The sequence below is a fragment of the Astyanax mexicanus genome, chromosome 17 (assembly GCF_023375975.1).
Source record: "Astyanax mexicanus isolate ESR-SI-001 chromosome 17, AstMex3_surface, whole genome shotgun sequence".
Classification (NCBI taxonomy): domain Eukaryota; kingdom Metazoa; phylum Chordata; class Actinopteri; order Characiformes; family Acestrorhamphidae; genus Astyanax; species Astyanax mexicanus.
The window spans coordinates 27376084-27395659 of NC_064424.1; the positions used below are offsets into that span (position 1 = coordinate 27376084).

The window sequence follows — 19576 nt, forward strand, 5'->3', positions numbered from 1 at the left end:
AATGATTCAAATTCATTGCTCAGGTAGATGTATAGATACTAGGGTTTAAAATTCTTCTCTAGAAGTGTTGAAGTACCAACTCAAGCTTTTTACTCAAAGAAAAGTGTAAAAGTGCTTGATTCAAAACTACTTTAATTATAAAAAAATAAATGTAATGTAAGGGACAAATGCCATTAAAAACAAAAAGCTTAGATCGTGCCACAGGGTCTATAGTGCACTCGACCAAACAAGGCAGGAGAGTTGTGAATGCTGTAGAAAAACAGTTACTGTGAGTTATGATATGGTTAGCAATATGCTGTCACTGAATATGTCTGTGAATAGGGCACAAAGGCTGATTTAGGGTGTTGTAATGTACAACATATAGTTTCCCAAAGGAAACATACTTCAGTATTATTTTTATCATCATTATAAACCTTTACATCCTGCAATCTTAGGGCTAAGTACAAAATAGCCATGGTAATCACACTATTAGAACAGCCAGAAAACGGAATAATAGTAATAGTAACACTGCACTGTGACTGACAGTGTGATTTCTAAAAAAAATTAATAATAATAATCTAGTGAAGTATAGATAGCAATTTAGTATAGATAACCAACACTTTTACGTAGCAAATGTATGGTAACAAAGTATTTGTATTTAGACACCTCTGGTATCACCTGACCACCATGAGTATCAGCTTGATGATTCTTAAAGACCACAGTTGTCAGTCAGCATGACCTGAATGACAAAATGTAACAGCGCCGCCTTCTGGTCAAACATCGCCAGATCCTTTTCTTTACAACAGAACGAATTCTGTAAGAAGCAATCGCTGCTCTGGGTAAATTCTATTTTCAGCAGAGCAATGTAACTGTTCTACTGTATTATTTTTGATTAAAAAAAATAGTGTTAATAAATGTTAATGTATTAGCTTTGTAAATAAAAGCTACTTTACACTCTTTTAATCAAGGCTAGTTGATCACATGCCCAATTGCTGTTATGCAATTAGGCTGGATACCATTCTTTATGATATTTAGATTATCAACAATAATTACTATTAGCTACAAAAATGATAAAATGTGTTTTATGTAAAGGCTATATCTATAAAAAAAGGAAATGTCTAAATAATATTAAGTATTTAATTACTCTAAACAATTACTGACTCCATTTTTATGTATACTGAGAAAACAATTAATAATCTCTAAATGATTTAATAAAAAGCCACTCACTTTCTTGTCTGTGTCTTGGGTGGAATGGTTGACCATAATCAAATGTGACATGTTGCTCAAGAGCTGATTAACCAGCTAGCCCGTTAACCTAACCTACCAGTCCAATATAACCAGTGTTCCTCAAGTGTGTGAGACAATGTGTTACAACACTTTTAGAGATAAGGAATCAGTGTAAAACATCTCTTCAGGATATAGAGTGCACAAGATTCAGATTTTTCAATATTTTCTTTTACCTCACCTCCACATTAAATAAAAAAATCAGGCCCTGTTTACAGCTGGAATTAACATACATTTCGTATTAGGATATACTTTGACCGGATTCTGTTTACACTTCTTAAATTCGTCCCCAGTGTGACCAGATGGTATCAGCTTTATGCTGTTTTTTGTGCACAATACTATATAATGTGTTAGTATGAAATAATAGTGCCAACAGTGCTAATAACCATATTTATCTCTTTTATTCAGCCTGATATGAATTACACAATAAAATAAAAGAGAAAAAAATCTAAAGAGAGCTATTCTATAACGTCCCTTCCCTTTGTGGACATCCCATCACAAGCACTCTCTCCATAGGCGTGGTAACAGGAGAACAGCATCATCGGCATTGTTCTTGCCAGAGTCATCGTCAGCACATGCTTAATGTTCACCTGAGGTTTCAGTGGTCAGTGTCTTTATTTTTTCCTTTGTTTTCATTCTGTTGCGCATGTTTGCTCCTTCCATGCTACCAGATGAAGTCAGATGTTGAGGAGCAGAGGGTTAGCAATGGTTGTGGACAGTCTGTGCCTTTTCATGATCTGGGATGTGTCAACAGGATAGATAGATAAAACAGAAGAGTTTATTATATATAAAAAAGTAATTGTCCCATTTGGATCAAATCCATACCCAGGTGTATTATGGCATCACCTGTGTTGGCCTTTGTGTTCGTTATCAATATGCCAACAATTTAACCTAGTCTAAAATTCATTCTTTTATTTTTTTTGACTTGCCATTTCTAAATAACAGTTGACTTTATTTAATTCTCTTTTCTTGAAATTTCCAGGTAATAAGAAAAGTGTGCAATTATTTAGAACATAATAACTAGTAACTATAACTACCAAGTCACTCAAAAATTAAGTTGATATTTAAGATTACTGGAAGCTATTTTAACAAAGTAAGTTACAAAATCAGATTTTAAACAAAATATACATTATATTAGGTCAATTCACCGATTTCTTGGATCAGGTCTGTTGGCTGTGTGAAAGCATGGATATCAAGACACGGAAAGAGGGGGAGGGGGGGAAAACCTGATTTAAAATTTCCTGCAGAACTCTTGAGTTTGATGTAAACAAAGTCATTCAGAGCAGTCTGGTGTGGAATATACCGTTCCTTTCACTTCTATCCTGTTTGGTACAGATCTGTGGACTTTCAGCTTAGTCAAAAACAAAGCAGCAGGTTACAGGTGCCCCAAACCACAGTCCATTTCAATTTGGACCAACCAAAAGAGTTAATCTTTGCCCGGATCAACTGAACCATGTTTTGGTGTGTCTGCAATGTGACAACACTTTTCTAAACGGTTCAGATTTACAAATAATTTACAAAATACGAAAAATTGAGACAGGCCATCATCTATTAAACAATAGAATATGGTGTTGTGCCAAACACCTTTAAAGGAAGCCCACCAACTTGACCTCCCACCCTTCAACAAAACAGCAACACAGCCCACATAGGTGATGACACGATGCAGCAACGTCTTTCAGTGCAGTAATCTACAGTGTGAAACCAAAACCAACAGGACTACATATAAACAATGACAAACACATAATTCTTGGTTCAGACTTGCTGACTTGATGCTTTGGTGTTCACAGTCACTACAAGATATGAGGGTTCAGCTGTGTTGTATTTAGGATTTTTAAAGGATAGTTTACTAAACTTTAATTCAGAATGCTTTCTGAACAGACAGCATTTCTTACCTTTCAGATCATGCGAACCCTTACTCCCAATCTCAATCACTGTATTACCCTCGCTGAGTAGGTTTCTCTTCACCAAAGCAATTTAAATAACTTTGTTCACATCTCAACACAAGAGAAACAGTCCAAAACACTCCTAAAACACTAACTTCATCTAAGGAGCAAGCAATGTCCAGGGGCCCAAGCACTTGGGCTCCACTTAAAACAAATTCAGTAAATCAAGCACAGCATGGCACAGGGGGGTCAGAATGGTGAATAATAGGGCCTGGGACATGATTCTGGCCAATCAGAGCTCAGAGTGTGACATGCACCTCAGAAACATTGGCTGTGATTGGAGTCACTGCCAGTCAATCAGAGCAGGAAAAATAAAGAAACAAAGTAGAGAATTAAAGACTGTTCATTTTCTCCGACGTAACTAGTGTTAATAGTAAAAAAAAAAAAAGTTGTTTTTTCTTACTTAAATTCACAAAGTGCAAATTATCTTACTTGATATTACATATTACCAAAAAACTCCTCCTTTCTGACAATTCTGATAAAAAAAACAATTACTTTCTACCCTCCCACCCAATATATCAATGCTGTTCTTCTATAAAGCCCAAACATCTAACCTAACAGAATCCCCATTCATATATTGACCCCCTCAAACAGTTATTGAAAGAAAAGAAAAATAAAATAAAATAAGCTGTCTACTAATGTCATGCTGTTAGCAATGCCAGCCAAAGGTTACACACTAAACGCCTTCTCTTGCTCTCTTGCCCCCCCCAACTTTACATCAGCTACAATTCAGGGTATTTGTTTTTGCCCGCGTGCGTCAATGGTTAAAATATATATTACATTTCTCATTAAATAGCTTCGCCTCTTGCACGGTCAGCATGCATCAGAAACATAGGGCCGGTCTGGGGAAAGAGGGATTGGGTTCAGGGGGGACTGAGGTGTCGGAAAAGAGAGGAGAGAGACAGAGAGAGCGGTCCACCACACACACGCTCTGGTCACTTGGGTAATAATGGTCGCGGTTGACCTCTCCCCTTTTGGTCCACCTGAAAATGGTCCTGCCCTTAAATATCGACCAGAACAGTCCAGACGGTAAATCTCCAGTGTGTTAGAGAACGTAGGAGCGCATGTTCGTGGAAATGTATGGGTGCGTGTAGGTGTGTATGGGTGAGAGGATGTGCGTGCGTATGGGTGGTCCTTTTTTCGTCAGTTTGACCCAGCGCAGATCACTGAAGCTTTGTACCCAGCTTTCGTTGTCTGTTTCTGTAAGAGGGAACAGAGGTCAAGTGTTAACAGAACATTAGAGGAAAACCTTATTCAAAGCTTGATATGTGCACACATGCACACGGTGCCATAATGACATAATTTATGGCGTCACATCAATGTGAAAGTCGGGGCACAAAAATAACGTGAAAAAAAAAATGAACTAGCGTGTTTTAACATTTTGTGTGTGTAAATTAATTCTCGTGAAACTTGCGAGAACAAAATATCGCTCTTAAGCTTCATATTTCTCCCTTTCAAATTCACAGTTCTCCTCGCTCGCTATGCGAATGACCTGCGGCTGCTGGTTTTGCTCGAGCGAGGCTTTTGCGCTCGAGTTTTGAATGGGGTGGTTTTGACAGTTTGGGGGCGGGGTCAGTCACCTTCCTCAGCGAATGCTATTGGCTGATCTCTCCAGGGTTTGTGGCAGACCGCCTACCTCCAAGAGCCATAGGAGGGTGGAGAAAGAAGGAGCTATGCTAAAATCCAAACAAACCGCTCTCACTTCAGGCTGCTGAACCCAGGCAAACAGCGCCGGAGAGCCGGTCACTTCAGGCTGCTGAACACAGTAAAGCTAGCACTTTTGTAATTACTACCATTAAACAATCTTAAAATTCTGAGGATGCAGTGATATTTAGGAGGTAAATGTACAGAGAATAAAACGTACAGGGTTCGGAACATATTTAGTTACCACAGAATGTGACAGATGCCAGTTTTGGAAAAGCCTATTCAAATTGTCCATAGGCCTGAACCTCTTAGACATGGAAACCCAAATATGGTCATAAACACCATGGTGCGACTACAAAATGAGGACACGACTTCAGTGGTCTATAAGGTCTCTGATTGAAATGCAAAGCTAGACGAGGAGGGACGGGCCGGTTGGATGGAAATTAAGTACTGTGATTGGCCGAAAGCGCTCTGCTTAAGCACAGATATCTGTGAATCAACCTGGTGACAACTTCACTGAAACTGTTGATATGCAAGATCAACTGATATGCGTTCCTTAGAATTTAGAATCTTTCAAGCGTACTACATCAAAATGCGTAACCCTTACTCACAATGTGTTTATGTTGGAAGGTCTGTAACTATGGTCATAGAGGCATTTCTAATCTTAAACATGTATTCCCACTTATAAAGGTTCCACTGCATTCCCAAACAGTCTATACATAACATACATACATACATACATAACATACATACATACATACATAACATACATACATACATACATAACATACATAACATACATACATACATACATAACATACATACATACATACATAACATACATACATACATACATAACATACATACATACATAACATACATACATACATACATACATAACATACATACATACATACATAACATACATACATACATACATAACATACATACATACATACATAACATACATACATACATACATACATACATACATACATAACATACATACATACATAACATACATACATAACATACATAACATACATACATACATACATAACATACATACATACATAACATACATACATACATACATACATACATACATACATACATAACATACATACATAACATACATACATACATACATACATACATAACATACATACATACATACATAACATACATACATACATAACATACATACATACATACATAACATACATACATACATACATAACATACATACATACATACATAACATACATACATACATACATAACATACATACATACATACATAACATACATACATACATACATACATACATACATAACATACATACATACATACATAACATACATACATACATACATAACATACATACATACATACATAACATACATACATACATACATAACATACATACATACATACATAACATACATAACATACATACATACATACATACATAACATACATACATACATAACATACATACATACATACATACATAACATACATACATAACATACATACATACATAACATACATACATAACATACATACATACATACATAACATACATACATACATACATAACATACATACATACATACATAACATACATACATACATACATAACATACATACATACATACATAACATACATACCATACATACATAACATACATACCATACATACATACATACATAACATACATACATACATACATAACATACATACATACATACATAACATACATACATACATACATAACATACATACATACATAACATACATACATACATACATAACATACATACATACATACATAACATACATACATACATAACATACATACATACATACATAACATACATACATACATACATAACATACATACATACATAACATACATACATACATACATAACATACATACATACATACATAACATACATACATACATACATAACATACATACCATACATACATAACATACATACCATACATACATAACATACATACCATACATACATAACATACATACCATACATACATAACATACATAACATACATACATACATACATAACATACATACATACATACATAACATACATACATACATACATAACATACATACATACATACATAACATACATACATACATAACATACATACATACATACATAACATACATACATACATAACATACATACATACATACATAACATACATACATACATACATAACATACATACATACATACATAACATACATACATACATACATACATAACATACATACATACATACATACATACATACATACATACATACATACATACATACATACATAACATACATACATACATAACATACATACATAACATACATACATAACATACATACATAACATACATAACATACATACATACATACATACATACATACATACATACATACATACATACATACATCAGTGTATAGAGTATACTGTATAGTGTATAGAGTAGAAATTGCTGAGCATTACCTGGCTTCTGATCTGGTGACAGTGTATTCAAACCATAAAATATTAGGGATGAGACTTGTGTCCCTCACCAGGAAAAACTCTGATATGGGCCTGCAAGAAACACAGAGAAAGAGGATACAAAAAGAAAAAAAGTGGTCAGGGGTCAGAATTATTATCATGACTATGCTATGTGTATGCAGTTTTTGCGCAACAAAAATACTACCAAATAGAAGATTTAAATCTAATTATACAGTCAGGCCCATAAATATTCGGACAGTTAAACAATCTTCATGATTTAAGCTCTGTGTGCCACCATACTGGATTTAAAAAGAAACAACTGAGATGCAGATGAAGTGTAGAGTTTCTTAATTTAAGCAGTTGAACAAAACTATCAAATGAAGTGCACAGGAACTGCAATCATTTTTTACGAAGCATCCTCATTTTAGTGGCTCAAAAGTAATCAGACAAATACATTTCCTTTGAAATATTTATGGCTGTGTATTCTCAAACTTAAATTATTGTCAATATTCAATAACATAAATTTTACTACGACAGCTAGTCACAATACTATCTGGCACAAGGTGTATTGGAGAGCCTTAGATTGGTGTGTGTGTGTGTGTGTTACCATGCTGCTATCTTGGGGAAGATGGGTGTCATCACCTCCTGTGTTATGAAAAACCACACAACTCCCACCACTGTTCCAGCCACACCCCCGTAGATCACCTGACTCCAGGTGTGGTACAGAAGGTAAACTCTAAATACAAACAAGGCAGAAAAGCAAATGGATTAATCAGTGATACAATGTTAAACTGCACCCGTAAATACTGCCACAAACACACCTTACCTGCTGTATGATACAGACAAAGCCACGCCCAGGAGGATGATTGAGAGCACATGTCTCCATAACAACTCAACACACCTGGCATTGTTTGTCTGATGCATTCTGTGGAATAATAAATAAAGCTTAACATAAATCTCTGCTTTTTGAGACATTGAACATAGCCATCTCAGAAATAAAAGGTTAAATTTGTTTGAATAATTTACCAAGCAAACAGTCATGGACAAATCACACAACTTGAGTCATAAACACTGGGAAATCCTCACACAATTTAGTATTGTTGTAACGCTTGACTTAAGACACTTGACCTGAAACTTGCCAGCTCTGTCATAAGACTCGCCTTCAGCTAACTCGCCTTCAGCTAACTCGCCTTCAGCTAACTCGCCTTCAGCTAACTCGCCTTCAGCTAACTCGCCTTCAGCTAACTCGCAGTATTTGCACCGTTTCATCTGGTTAAATTGGCCTGTGGTTTGTTTTTTCTCTTCTCAATTACACTAATGAGAGGTAGTGGTCTCAGTTCTGTGAGAACGTCATCTGACCTCGATCTGGCTCAACTATTACTAGGTGTAGTTTAATCTGGTATATTAGTAAAGCTATGAACACAAGCCATCTCTTTTGTTACTACATGTTAAATTGAACAGAAATTTGCACTACAACCCCTGGCAAAAAGTATGGAATCACCAGTCTTGGATGAGCACTCCTTCAGACATTTCATTCTGTAAAACAAACTCTGATCAAAAACATGATACAATAATAAGGTCATTCCAAAGTGCAACTTGTTGGCTTTCAGGAACACTCAAAGAAATGAAGAAAAAACATTGTGGAAGTCAGTGAATGTTACTTTTATTGACCAACCACAGGGAAAAAAATATGGAATCACTCAATTCTGAGGAAAAAAGTATGGAATCACTCAAATTGAAGGTAGAAAATAAGGACACACCCAGTCAATTTCCTTTCCCTAAATGGACACCTGCCTCAGATTAGATCTGCTCGTTAGTCTGCAGTTAAAAACACCTGCAGTCATGACACCTTGGAGGGCTGCTGGACGAATTAGAGTGGCAAGAACCATGGCTCCAACAAGAGAAATGTCTCTTGAAACAAAAGAGAGGATTGTGAAACTTCTTGAAGAAGGTAACTCTTCACGCATGGTTGCTAAAGATGTGGGCTGTTCACAGTCAGCTGTATCCAAGATATGGACCAAATACAAACAGCATGGAATGGTTGTTAAAGCCAAGCGTACTGGTAGACCGAGAAAGACATCAAAGCGTCAAGACAAGCAACTTAAGGCCATTTGTCTTGAAAACCAAAAAAGTACAACTAAACAGATGAAGCATAAATGGGAAGAAGCTGGAGCCAATGTATGTGACCGAACCGTAAGAAATCGCCTAAAGGAAATGGGATTTCAATACAGGAAAGCTAAAAGAAAACCATCATTGACACCTAAACATAAAAGAACAAGACTGCAGTGGGCTAAGGAGAGGCAATCATGGACTGTGGATGACTGGATGAAAGTTATCTTCAGTGATGAGTCAAGAATCTGCATTGGACAAGGTGATGATGCTGGAACTTTTGTTTGGTGCCGTTCCAGTGAGATTTATGAAGAGGCCTGTCTGAAGAAAACAACCAAATTTCCACAGTCCTTGATGATATGGGGCTGCATGTCAGGCAAAGGCATGGGGAGATGACTGTGGTTAATTCTTCTATCAATGCACAAGTTTACATTGACATTTTGGACAGTTTTCTCATCCCTTCAATTGAACAGATGTTTGGAGATAATGAATTAATTTTCCAAGATGACAATGCATCGTGCCATAGGGCAAAAACAGTGAAGGCATTCCTTGGAGAAAGACACATTCAGTCGATGTGATGGCCTGCAAATACTCCAGATCTCAACCCAATTGAAAACCTGTGGTGGAAATTGAAAAAAATGGTCCACAAGAAGGCTCCGACCTGCAAAGCTGATCTGGCAACTGCTATCAAAGAGAGTTGGCACCAAATTGATGCAGAATACTGTTCGTCACTCATCAAGTCCATGCCTCAGAGACTGAAAGCCGTTATAAAAGCCAAAGGTGGTGCAACTAAATACTAGTGATGTATTTTGAATCATCTTTTGTTTATCTGTTTTTCATGATTCCATACTTTTTTCCTCAGAATTGAGTGATTCCATATTTTTTTCCCTGTGGTTGGTCAATAAAAGTAACATTCACTGACTTCCACAATGTTTTTTCTTCATTTCTTTGAGTGTTCCTGAAAGCCAACAAGTTGCACTTTGGAATGACCTTATTATTGTATCATGTTTTTGATCAGAGTTTGTTTTACAGAATGAAATGTCTGAAGGAGTGCTCATCCAAGACTGGTGATTCCATACTTTTTGCCAGGGGTTGTAGTCCAAAACACAGGACCTTCTACCTGTATTTAAATTTCTTACTCCTGCCTCAGACAGATCTGACCAATAAGCAGAGAGAAAATGTGGTTTGTTGTGATATATTTTGGTGCACAAACCAAACCAAGAGGAAAATGCTCACAACCCTGTTAACCTATTCAGACTAAAGCAAATCAACTACAGGTTTAAAAATTAAATAAAATATTAGCATCTCCAACAAGATGCCGCCCAAACATTTATTTTCAATTCATAAATAACATCTACAGGTTCAAGTCAAAGACGAGTCACAAATCTCTCCTGATTTAGCTGCAAGTCATTACATTTGTGACTACAGTCAGACGACCATGACTTGGTTTAGGACTCACCTTAAATAAAGAAAAAGGAAAAAGTAAACAACGAAGAACCAGATGAACTGTGAATGGCTGGAAGGCATGCCATACTCTGTCGTTACAGTACTGTGGCCTCCTGTGAAATTGCACACAAACACACAAGGTTAAAACACTGTACAGCATTCCCAAACAGCTGCTACACATAGGACTAACTACATTTGTTTGGAAAATATATAATCTTAGAAATGATTACATACATATCTTGGTGAAAAATAATTCAGTTATAATGTAGTAATAAGTCATAACGTAGAAAATTGGCATATAAATGAACTCACACTGTTATCACAAATCATGAGATAATTGTCATTCTTATAATTGTCAAAATATGATGTAGTGCAGCCCATAATAGCAGTAATTTAATACATTATCATTTCTGTGGCTAAAATATTTGTAGCTAATACAGCAGGGGTTGACAATAGGCATAAAACAAATAGCCCGTAAGGTTGTTTGGATTATAATTTAAAAAAAAAAAGCTTCTCTTGACAGATTTTGTGTACATTCTTTCCCTGTCTTTCTGTTGCACCTGGCGTGACTTAAGTTTCCACCTGTTTTCCTGGGCTCCTTATAAGGGTGTTTTTTTTCCGGCCTCATCCCAATTCACTAGCCAGGGCAGCAGCGGTTTATTGGACCGCGAGCCTGATGACTCGGGTTTGATTCCACATGAGGAGCAGCTTCTTTATTTATTTATTTTCAACCCAAACCCCCAGCTTGAGGCCTGCCACGTAATGACACGTAATAAAAAATATTTAGCCCGCGGCCAAACTTAATTGTCGACCCCTGTAATACAGTATGCTTACATTGATGCTGTTCAGTTTCATGGAATTTATAGGAACAATCTATAGGAACAGTCTGTTATAATATATATATATATATATACGTATATATATATATATATATATATACGTATATATATATATATACGTATATATATATATATACGTATATATATACGTATATATATACGTATATATATATATATATATATACGTATATATATATATATATATACGTATATATATATATATATATATATATATATATATATATATATATATATATATATATATATACGTATATACATATATATATATATATATATATATATATATATACGTATATATATATATATATATATATATATATATATATATATATATATATATACGTATATATATATATATATATATATATATATATATATATATATATATATATACATATATATATATATATATATATGTATATACATATATATATATATATTATAACATATATATATATATATATAGTAAAACCACTCCAAATAGTAAAACCACTCCAAATGATCCAGAACGCAGCAGCACGTCTGGTCTTCAACCAACCAAAACGGGCACATGTCACTCCGCTGCTCATTGAGCTCCACTGGCTACCAGTTGATGCTCGCATCAAATTCAAAACTCTTACAATCGCCTACAAGGTGATGACAGAACAGGCTCCTTCCTACCTGCACTCGCTCCTGAAGGCTTACGCTACCTCCCGGCCGCTGCGCTCCTCCAATGAATGTCGCCTCGCTTTGCCAAACACTCACACAAAGCAATCCAGACTGTTCTCATACAGAGTTCCCCAATGGTGGAACAAACTACCTTCCACTACCAGATCAGGAGAATCTCTCGCTATCTTTAAAAGACTCCTGAAGACAGAGCTCTTCAAAGAGCACTTACTCTCCTAACACCTCTAACACACTAACTACTTCTAAACCCATTTCCTTCTTCCCCTCCTTCACTTCTCTATCCCTTTATTTCCCTTCGACCTCCTTTAAGCCCTATCTAAAAATGGGTTATCTAAATTCCTATTACTTTTGTACTTCATTATTGTAAGTCGCTTTGGACAAAAGCGTCTGCCAAATGAAATGTAATGTAATGTAATGTAATGTAATATATATATATATTATTTACAAGAACACTACGTATGCAAACACTTTGTTCATAAACAAGCTACACTACTAAGAAATCAGCAAACAATAAAAAAAATTTAAGATAATGGTCACACAACATGACATTCTGGTCGCAGCTTATACCTCACCAAATAGCAGCACACAGCAGTCTCTAATACACTTGATTATGTAATTTCTGACCAAATTTGGCTTACTAAAACTACATACAAGCTAAAATACACTGAGGGGCTATATCTTGAAGTAGTGTGTGTGAACTTACCTCCACATGGGCGAGGCTCCTGCAAGATGTGCTTTAGTAGCCAGTTTAGCCCTTCATTCATCACCAAACCACCAAAGAATGAGATCTAAGTGAGAGAAACATTTTTATATTTATTTATTTTATTTATTTATTTTTTTTAAACAAAACACCGATCATAAGCATTGAATGTTAAACACTGAAGAATGTCCACAGTCACTACCTTGGAAGTCGGGTAGCACAATGGCTAATTCAGGATTTCAGTTCAGTTCACAGATTACAGTAAAATGATCTACAAAACTCAAGGAGACTTGTCTTGAACTCACACCTCAGAGACGCAAGGCTCATCTCAGACTTGCACCCGAGAGTCAAGGCTTGTCTCGGATTTACACCCAAGGAAATTTAGGGTTGTTTCAGAAACTCAACTCCACTTTTTACCCCAGAGACTCAAGGCTCGATCAGGACTCGTACCTCAAAGATTTGAAACCCATTCCAACTTGCAACCTTGAGACTCAAAGCTGAAACCCAGACCCACATTTAAAACCCTCCAGAATTGTCTTGGAATTGAACCACAGACCCCTGAAACTTATCTCACGAAAAAATTTAAGATCCTGCAGAATTTAATTTCAACTGTAACTGTATGCGCTTGTCTCTAGCACCCTGGAATTAATACTGGAATTAAATTCTATACATCGACAGGCCTCGAGCTGGAAGCTTCTAGAGTGTGTTGGATACTGGCAACACTAAACCCAGGTCAGAAGTCAAAACTACTCACCGTGTGCAGCTCCCTCTTAAAGATGATGAGTGTGACGAAGCCGACCAGGATCGCCATGGGCAACAGACTAGTGTAGGCCAGTAGCTGCCCAGTCAGATCACCTGTACAAAGACAACCAGGTATAAATTAGGAATCCACATTACAAAAAAAAAATATTCACAATAGTCACAATGGTAATTTGGATATTGTTACAATATTTAAATGAGTTATTCAAACATTCCCTGTGTTTTTTAAGATGTACTTTGAGCACTCTGACCATTAGGAATAATGAGAGTTTCTGTAAAACAAAATTGTATTCATGTAATCTGGTAATCCCAATATGTTCTTTAAACATTATTAAGCTCTAGCATAAAATACTGTTCTTTTTATAATTTTATCAGGTACAGACAGTCACAGTACACACAATACTAATAATATGGAGATATTATTTTAGACAAAAACATATTTCAATAAACATAGCTGAACAGTCTCCAACTTCCCAGACAAACAACATGTGACAAAGTTAGATGATTGTGATCATGTTCTTCTTCTCAAATTCTAAATTGCATATACATTTTAAAATACTGCTGACTTCTCTTGTAGATAACAAAGAAAGTTAAAAAAAAAAAAAAAGCACAAAACTTGATTTATTGTTCAGTAACTATAGAACACAAGTTTGCATTGATTTTATATAGCAAGCATCAGCAGACTTGTGAAGAATTATTTCAGGATGGCTGTCAGGCAAGCCAAGAGGGACTCCCTTAGCTGCCAACTGAGCCCCTAGGGACCACCAGACTGGCACAGTGCACAGCTGGGCCTTGCACCTGAATCCCTGCTGTGCGATGTTCATTTGTGAATGTCGTTTTCTTGAGAGTGCCAGGCAAAAACATTCTGATGTTAGAGCTGATGCTTAAAGTGTTAAGAGAGAGAGACATGTTCTGTAACAAACAGCAAAATACCCCCTGAAATTAGCCCTGTCCAGCTGGATCCAAACTCATAGTCTCTAGTAAGGACAGTCAAAACTAAAGGAAATGGATCTGAATAAGCTCCATGCTTTGTCCTGAATTTCTGTCCCATGATATTTGGTCTTTGCAGAGAGTGGGACGATCTCTCTCTCTTGTCTATTTCAGTGAGGGAGAAGGCTGGCTTAATATAGCCATCCTGCAAATAATTAGGACGACACAGCCGCCTTGTTCTTGGATACATATTTTTCCCTCCAACACAGCAACGCAGTAGACTACACTAGAAGGAACCTGCTGCCCACGAGCTGAGGGAATCCCAGCATCACTCTTGGCGCATGTTAAATGGGAAGCAGGCATGAAGACTCGCACCTTCCTTCAGGTAGCACTTAGTGACGGAAAGTCCCAATTCAAATGAATTCCTTTAAGAGTAAAAAAGGGGTGTATAATTAAGTGTAAAGAACACCTCTCCAGCTGTTAAGCATGGAGGTGGATGGATCATGCTTTGAGCTTTTACTGCAGCCAGTGGCAAAGGAAATATTTCACTGGTAAAAGGTATGGAAGAATGCCTTTACATAAATAGCAGCAAATTCTAAAAGATGAAAATGTCACCATCTGTAAAAAAGCAATAGGTGAAAATAGGATTAGATTCTACAGCAGGATAGGGCTGCAACGATTAGTCGATATAATCAACCATTTAAAATTGTCGACTACAAATTTCATTGTCAACTAATCGTTAATTCGTAACAATACCGCATTACACAAAGTGCTGAGGACAAAAACACAATGAGACAAGGACAAACGGCACACAGCCTTCAGCCGGCTCAAACCAGGGCTTGGACAACAGATTTTTTTGCTGTTTTTTTTTTCACAGTAACCATTGTTTAGAATTTGGAGATTGGTTTGCTTGTTCTGTTGGAATGACCACCCTCAGATTAGTTTTATTTCTGTTAATAAATAAGGGTTAACAGAGAACAAAGAGTATACACAGGAATATAGGACTGCACAGTAAATTGTATTTTTAATGTTATTGCAAAATGAGCAGCATGAACAGCAAACTCAAACTGCACTGCCTGCAAGCAGCAACAGAAGGCTATAGGCAGAACAAGATAAAGGGCTGGTATTAAACACATTGTTAATTCAAAAATAATTTTAAGCCCTATTCTGACAGGGTTGATTTTACTCTGAAAGCTGGGGTACAGTAATTATTACCAAACATTATTAGTGAATTCGGTCCCATTCAAATACACCATACAAGTCATTTTACACGCTGAGCATTAAAGCAGCAATCAGAAGGAAATGAGTGAGTGAAATGGCTACAGCAGTCTCATTTAAAAACACCAGAGAGAGTTGTCTGTCCCGCCCACCCATCCTCACAGATGCCAACCTCACTAGGGTTGCCAGGCTGACGACACTGAACCTACACAAATGAGTGCAAGACAAATTCAGTACCTTCTACCACAGCAAGCAACATTATAAACCAGCTTATGAGGACTTTATATAATTTTGTCTGCAGTTAGCTTGCTAGTTGTATGCAACACTAGCTGCTTTAGCCTAAGCAAAGTCCATTATACTGAAAAAAGCCCACTGCCCCAAAAATACACACCCTAGATTTGGAGTAACTACTTTACAGATCCCAATAATATACTGCTCAGTTTATCAGAGAACATAAACCTGCAGCCTGATCTAGATCCCAGTTATGACAAGCGAAGTCAGTGAAGACTGGAAATAAACAGCTAAATAGCTAGTTAGATAGTAGCTAGGAATGGCCATGAGTAATGGTTACCGTTACTTTGGACGTAAAAAAAAACATGCAAAATACAAATCACATTCTTAGACAAACAGAATCAATATAAAGTGTAACTTTCGTTTTCTGATGTATATTTTGGCATACTTGTCATTGCTGAGGTAGTAATCAAATACTCCAGGTGTGCTCCTCTGCTGTGACTGACTGCAGTTCACATTAACATGTGTTAGCCAGCATAGTCCAGATCAGGTACCTCTTCGGTACCCCTGCCTTGTTATCCCAGTGGCACATAGACCACTGATATAAATGGTAACAAATTTAAAACTATGTATTTCTCACTTCTTTTTTTTGCTTGAGGTGCTTAACTACTATTGTGTGTGAACGACCTACATGGCTACACCAGTCTTAAAAAGGTACAGTCAGAAAAAACAGTATTGAGAAAAGATTACAGTAATTTAAAATAAACTACGGACTATTGTTGATAAAACCACACAAGTAAACCTGTGCAAAATAGTAAGTTAGCAGTTATCTAGTTGGAGTTAAATGCGTAGCTAATGATATTTTGGAGATGAGCCCTATAACGGACTGTTTTAATCAGGTTTGTTTTTGTGGAGTGAAGTGGGCTGAGGGGTGGACCACAGCATTACTGACAGTTACTGAGACAAGTTGGTTTTAAATTAAGACTAATGTAAACGCGTGTTCAGAGCACAGATTAAAGCTATTTATTTAACTAGCTTACTAAAACAGACAAGGCAGCTATCCTAGCTAGCAAGTTAACTAACCTAACTAGCTAACTAATAACACTAATGAAGTTAGCTTGCTAGTCAGTTAGCTAACTAGCCAGGTTAGCTAACAGCAAGACTGCAGATCTGAGTGGCATTCATTAAGAACCCCGTAGGTTAACTAAGTTACTTAGCTAACCTGAGTTAGGTTACATTTTATCATAAACGAGTGAACCTGCAGCCTGGGGTTTATTTTTACACAGTTTAACCCGTAATAACGCGTTAAATTAAGCTAAAACTGGGGAAAGGCATTAAATACAGGGAGTAAGGGATAATATAAGATTAACGCGGGTGAAAGGTTAAAAAAACGCGCATGCGGGTTAAATTCACACACACGATTTGGCAGTTGTTGTTCTTCGCGAATGCACGATTTCTTACGGTACCACTATTTGGTAGCACACCGCCCACCCCGCTCCTCTCCCTCCTCCTGCTCCTGTAGCCGCGCGTCCATTCAGTTGTAAACGTTCCCGCCGCCGAGAGCCAGAGCGCCGAGCCGCGCCGCGCGGGTCTCTCGGCGAGAACGCGAAGCCCCTCAGCGGGCACTTACTGACTCACCTGCCGGGTACTCTACGTGGGTTAGGGAGACCGACTGCCATCGCGGTGGCGGCGCCGAGCACTGCTCCTCCGACGCCATCTTACCCGGACACCGGGCAGCAGTGATCGGCGAATCAGGGCGGACCGCCCTACAACCCCCAGCCAATCAGAGAGCACTGCCCAGCGGCGGACAGCCAATCAGCGCGTCAGGGCGCTGCCGCCACGCTCGGCCATTCACAGCGTAGAGACTCGAGGAGGGAAAGGGAAAAAAATCTGCACGGGAACAGCCGTCCAATCAGAGGCCGTCAGCGGAGGGACGGCGGCCAATCAGCGGCCGCCTGGCTGGACGTATGAAAATTGGGTTTATTCAAATGAAAGGGAGAAAAAAAAACGAGTGAATGGGGAGATCCGTTTCAGTCCTCTTCAATTCATATCAAGTGTGTTGTGATGGAGGACAGCAGTAAACACAACACAGGCCTTATACTTGTACTGTGTACGTTTTGGGTTTTGTGATATACAGGTTTATTTTAGGTACAGAGCTCCTAAATGGTAGAAAAAAAATTTATACTGTCAGGGGGGTTGAATGCAATGAAATACAGATCCCAGGAATGTTCTTCTGCATCTAACATGAAATCTTCTCAGCGGATAACAATCTGGTCCTGCAGCAACGAGGGAAAATGTCCTTTTTTTACTGTCTTGTTTTTGTGGACATATAGTGTTGCCATCCCAAGCAAGGCTTAAGCCTAGTATTGGACTACATTCGGGACTACACTGTCAAAATCCTTTGTAGTCCAGAATTTGGCCTAATCTCTTAACGCTGAACACTGCAGGGTAAAGACAGAGCATCAAAGGACAATATGCCTTCATAATCTAGAACCCATTATTTTCTATTTGCTTATATTAGTTTATTGTATTTTCATGTAAAAAGTTACAAGATTTTATAAGGCTTTATAAAATTATATTCTGAAATAATACTGGCTTTAAGATTACATCCCTCGGACTCATCAATTCATCTAATTTCTATATCCCTTTGCCCTCTTACTATAATAAACTACATTACCCAGCATACATTAGCCAAATACATCATATTCTAATAAAGAAATTTTGGCTGCTGATAAATGATGCTACATTGAGGGTGGTGTTACAATTGCAAACTAATAACTAATTCTACAGGATTACTTTTGTATTAGGTAATATGCATAAACTAATATGCATTTTAGAGTGTGATCATAATGCACAATATTATGCCACAGTACAACGCAAAACAAATGAAGAAACTTCTAACGTCTGCTACAATAGCTTTGTTCCAAAGCCGGGGCTGCATTCGAGGTAGGACTGTATGGACATGTACTGTATGGAACAGTCTAACAAGTCTTTATGGTGACATTATGTGAATGTCACGTGGTGACACACTTTTTCCAGTGTTTTTACCTGTATATAAAATTATAGGTAAAAGAGACAGACCGTCGGCTGCATAGTCTGTATACAAAGGGTTGTTTATTTTGGAACAGTTAACATTAGAAAATGGTAAAAACACTGTGTTATTGAAAAAAGTCTAGCTAATTAAAATGCAGTGGATATAATTGAATATCACTGAACATATATATTTTAGTTTAAACCTAAATTTATATATATATTACACCTATATACACTGCCT

The 19576-nt window shown here is 37.2% G+C and overlaps 1 protein-coding gene across 2 annotated transcripts; it reads right to left on the reverse strand.

Annotated features, from left to right (window-relative positions):
• Nucleotides 1-1649: 1649 nt before the first annotated feature.
• On the reverse strand, nt 1650-18049 carry dolpp1 (dolichyldiphosphatase 1). 2 transcript variants are annotated; one of them, XM_007256554.3, is made up of 8 exons: nt 17941-18049; nt 13919-14019; nt 13168-13252; nt 10952-11051; nt 8210-8308; nt 7991-8119; nt 7387-7476; nt 1650-4406 (listed from the first exon to the last, which is right to left on the reverse strand). In XM_007256554.3, exons 1-8 carry the CDS (start codon nt 18017-18019, stop codon nt 4370-4372), a joined length of 720 nt encoding a protein of 239 aa, XP_007256616.1. In that variant the 5' UTR covers nt 18020-18049; the 3' UTR covers nt 1650-4369. The 2 variants fall into 2 exon arrangements, with proteins under 2 accessions (XP_007256616.1, XP_022532106.1); XM_022676385.2 differs by having other exon boundaries at nt 17933-18006.
• Nucleotides 18050-19576: the final 1527 nt, after the last annotated feature.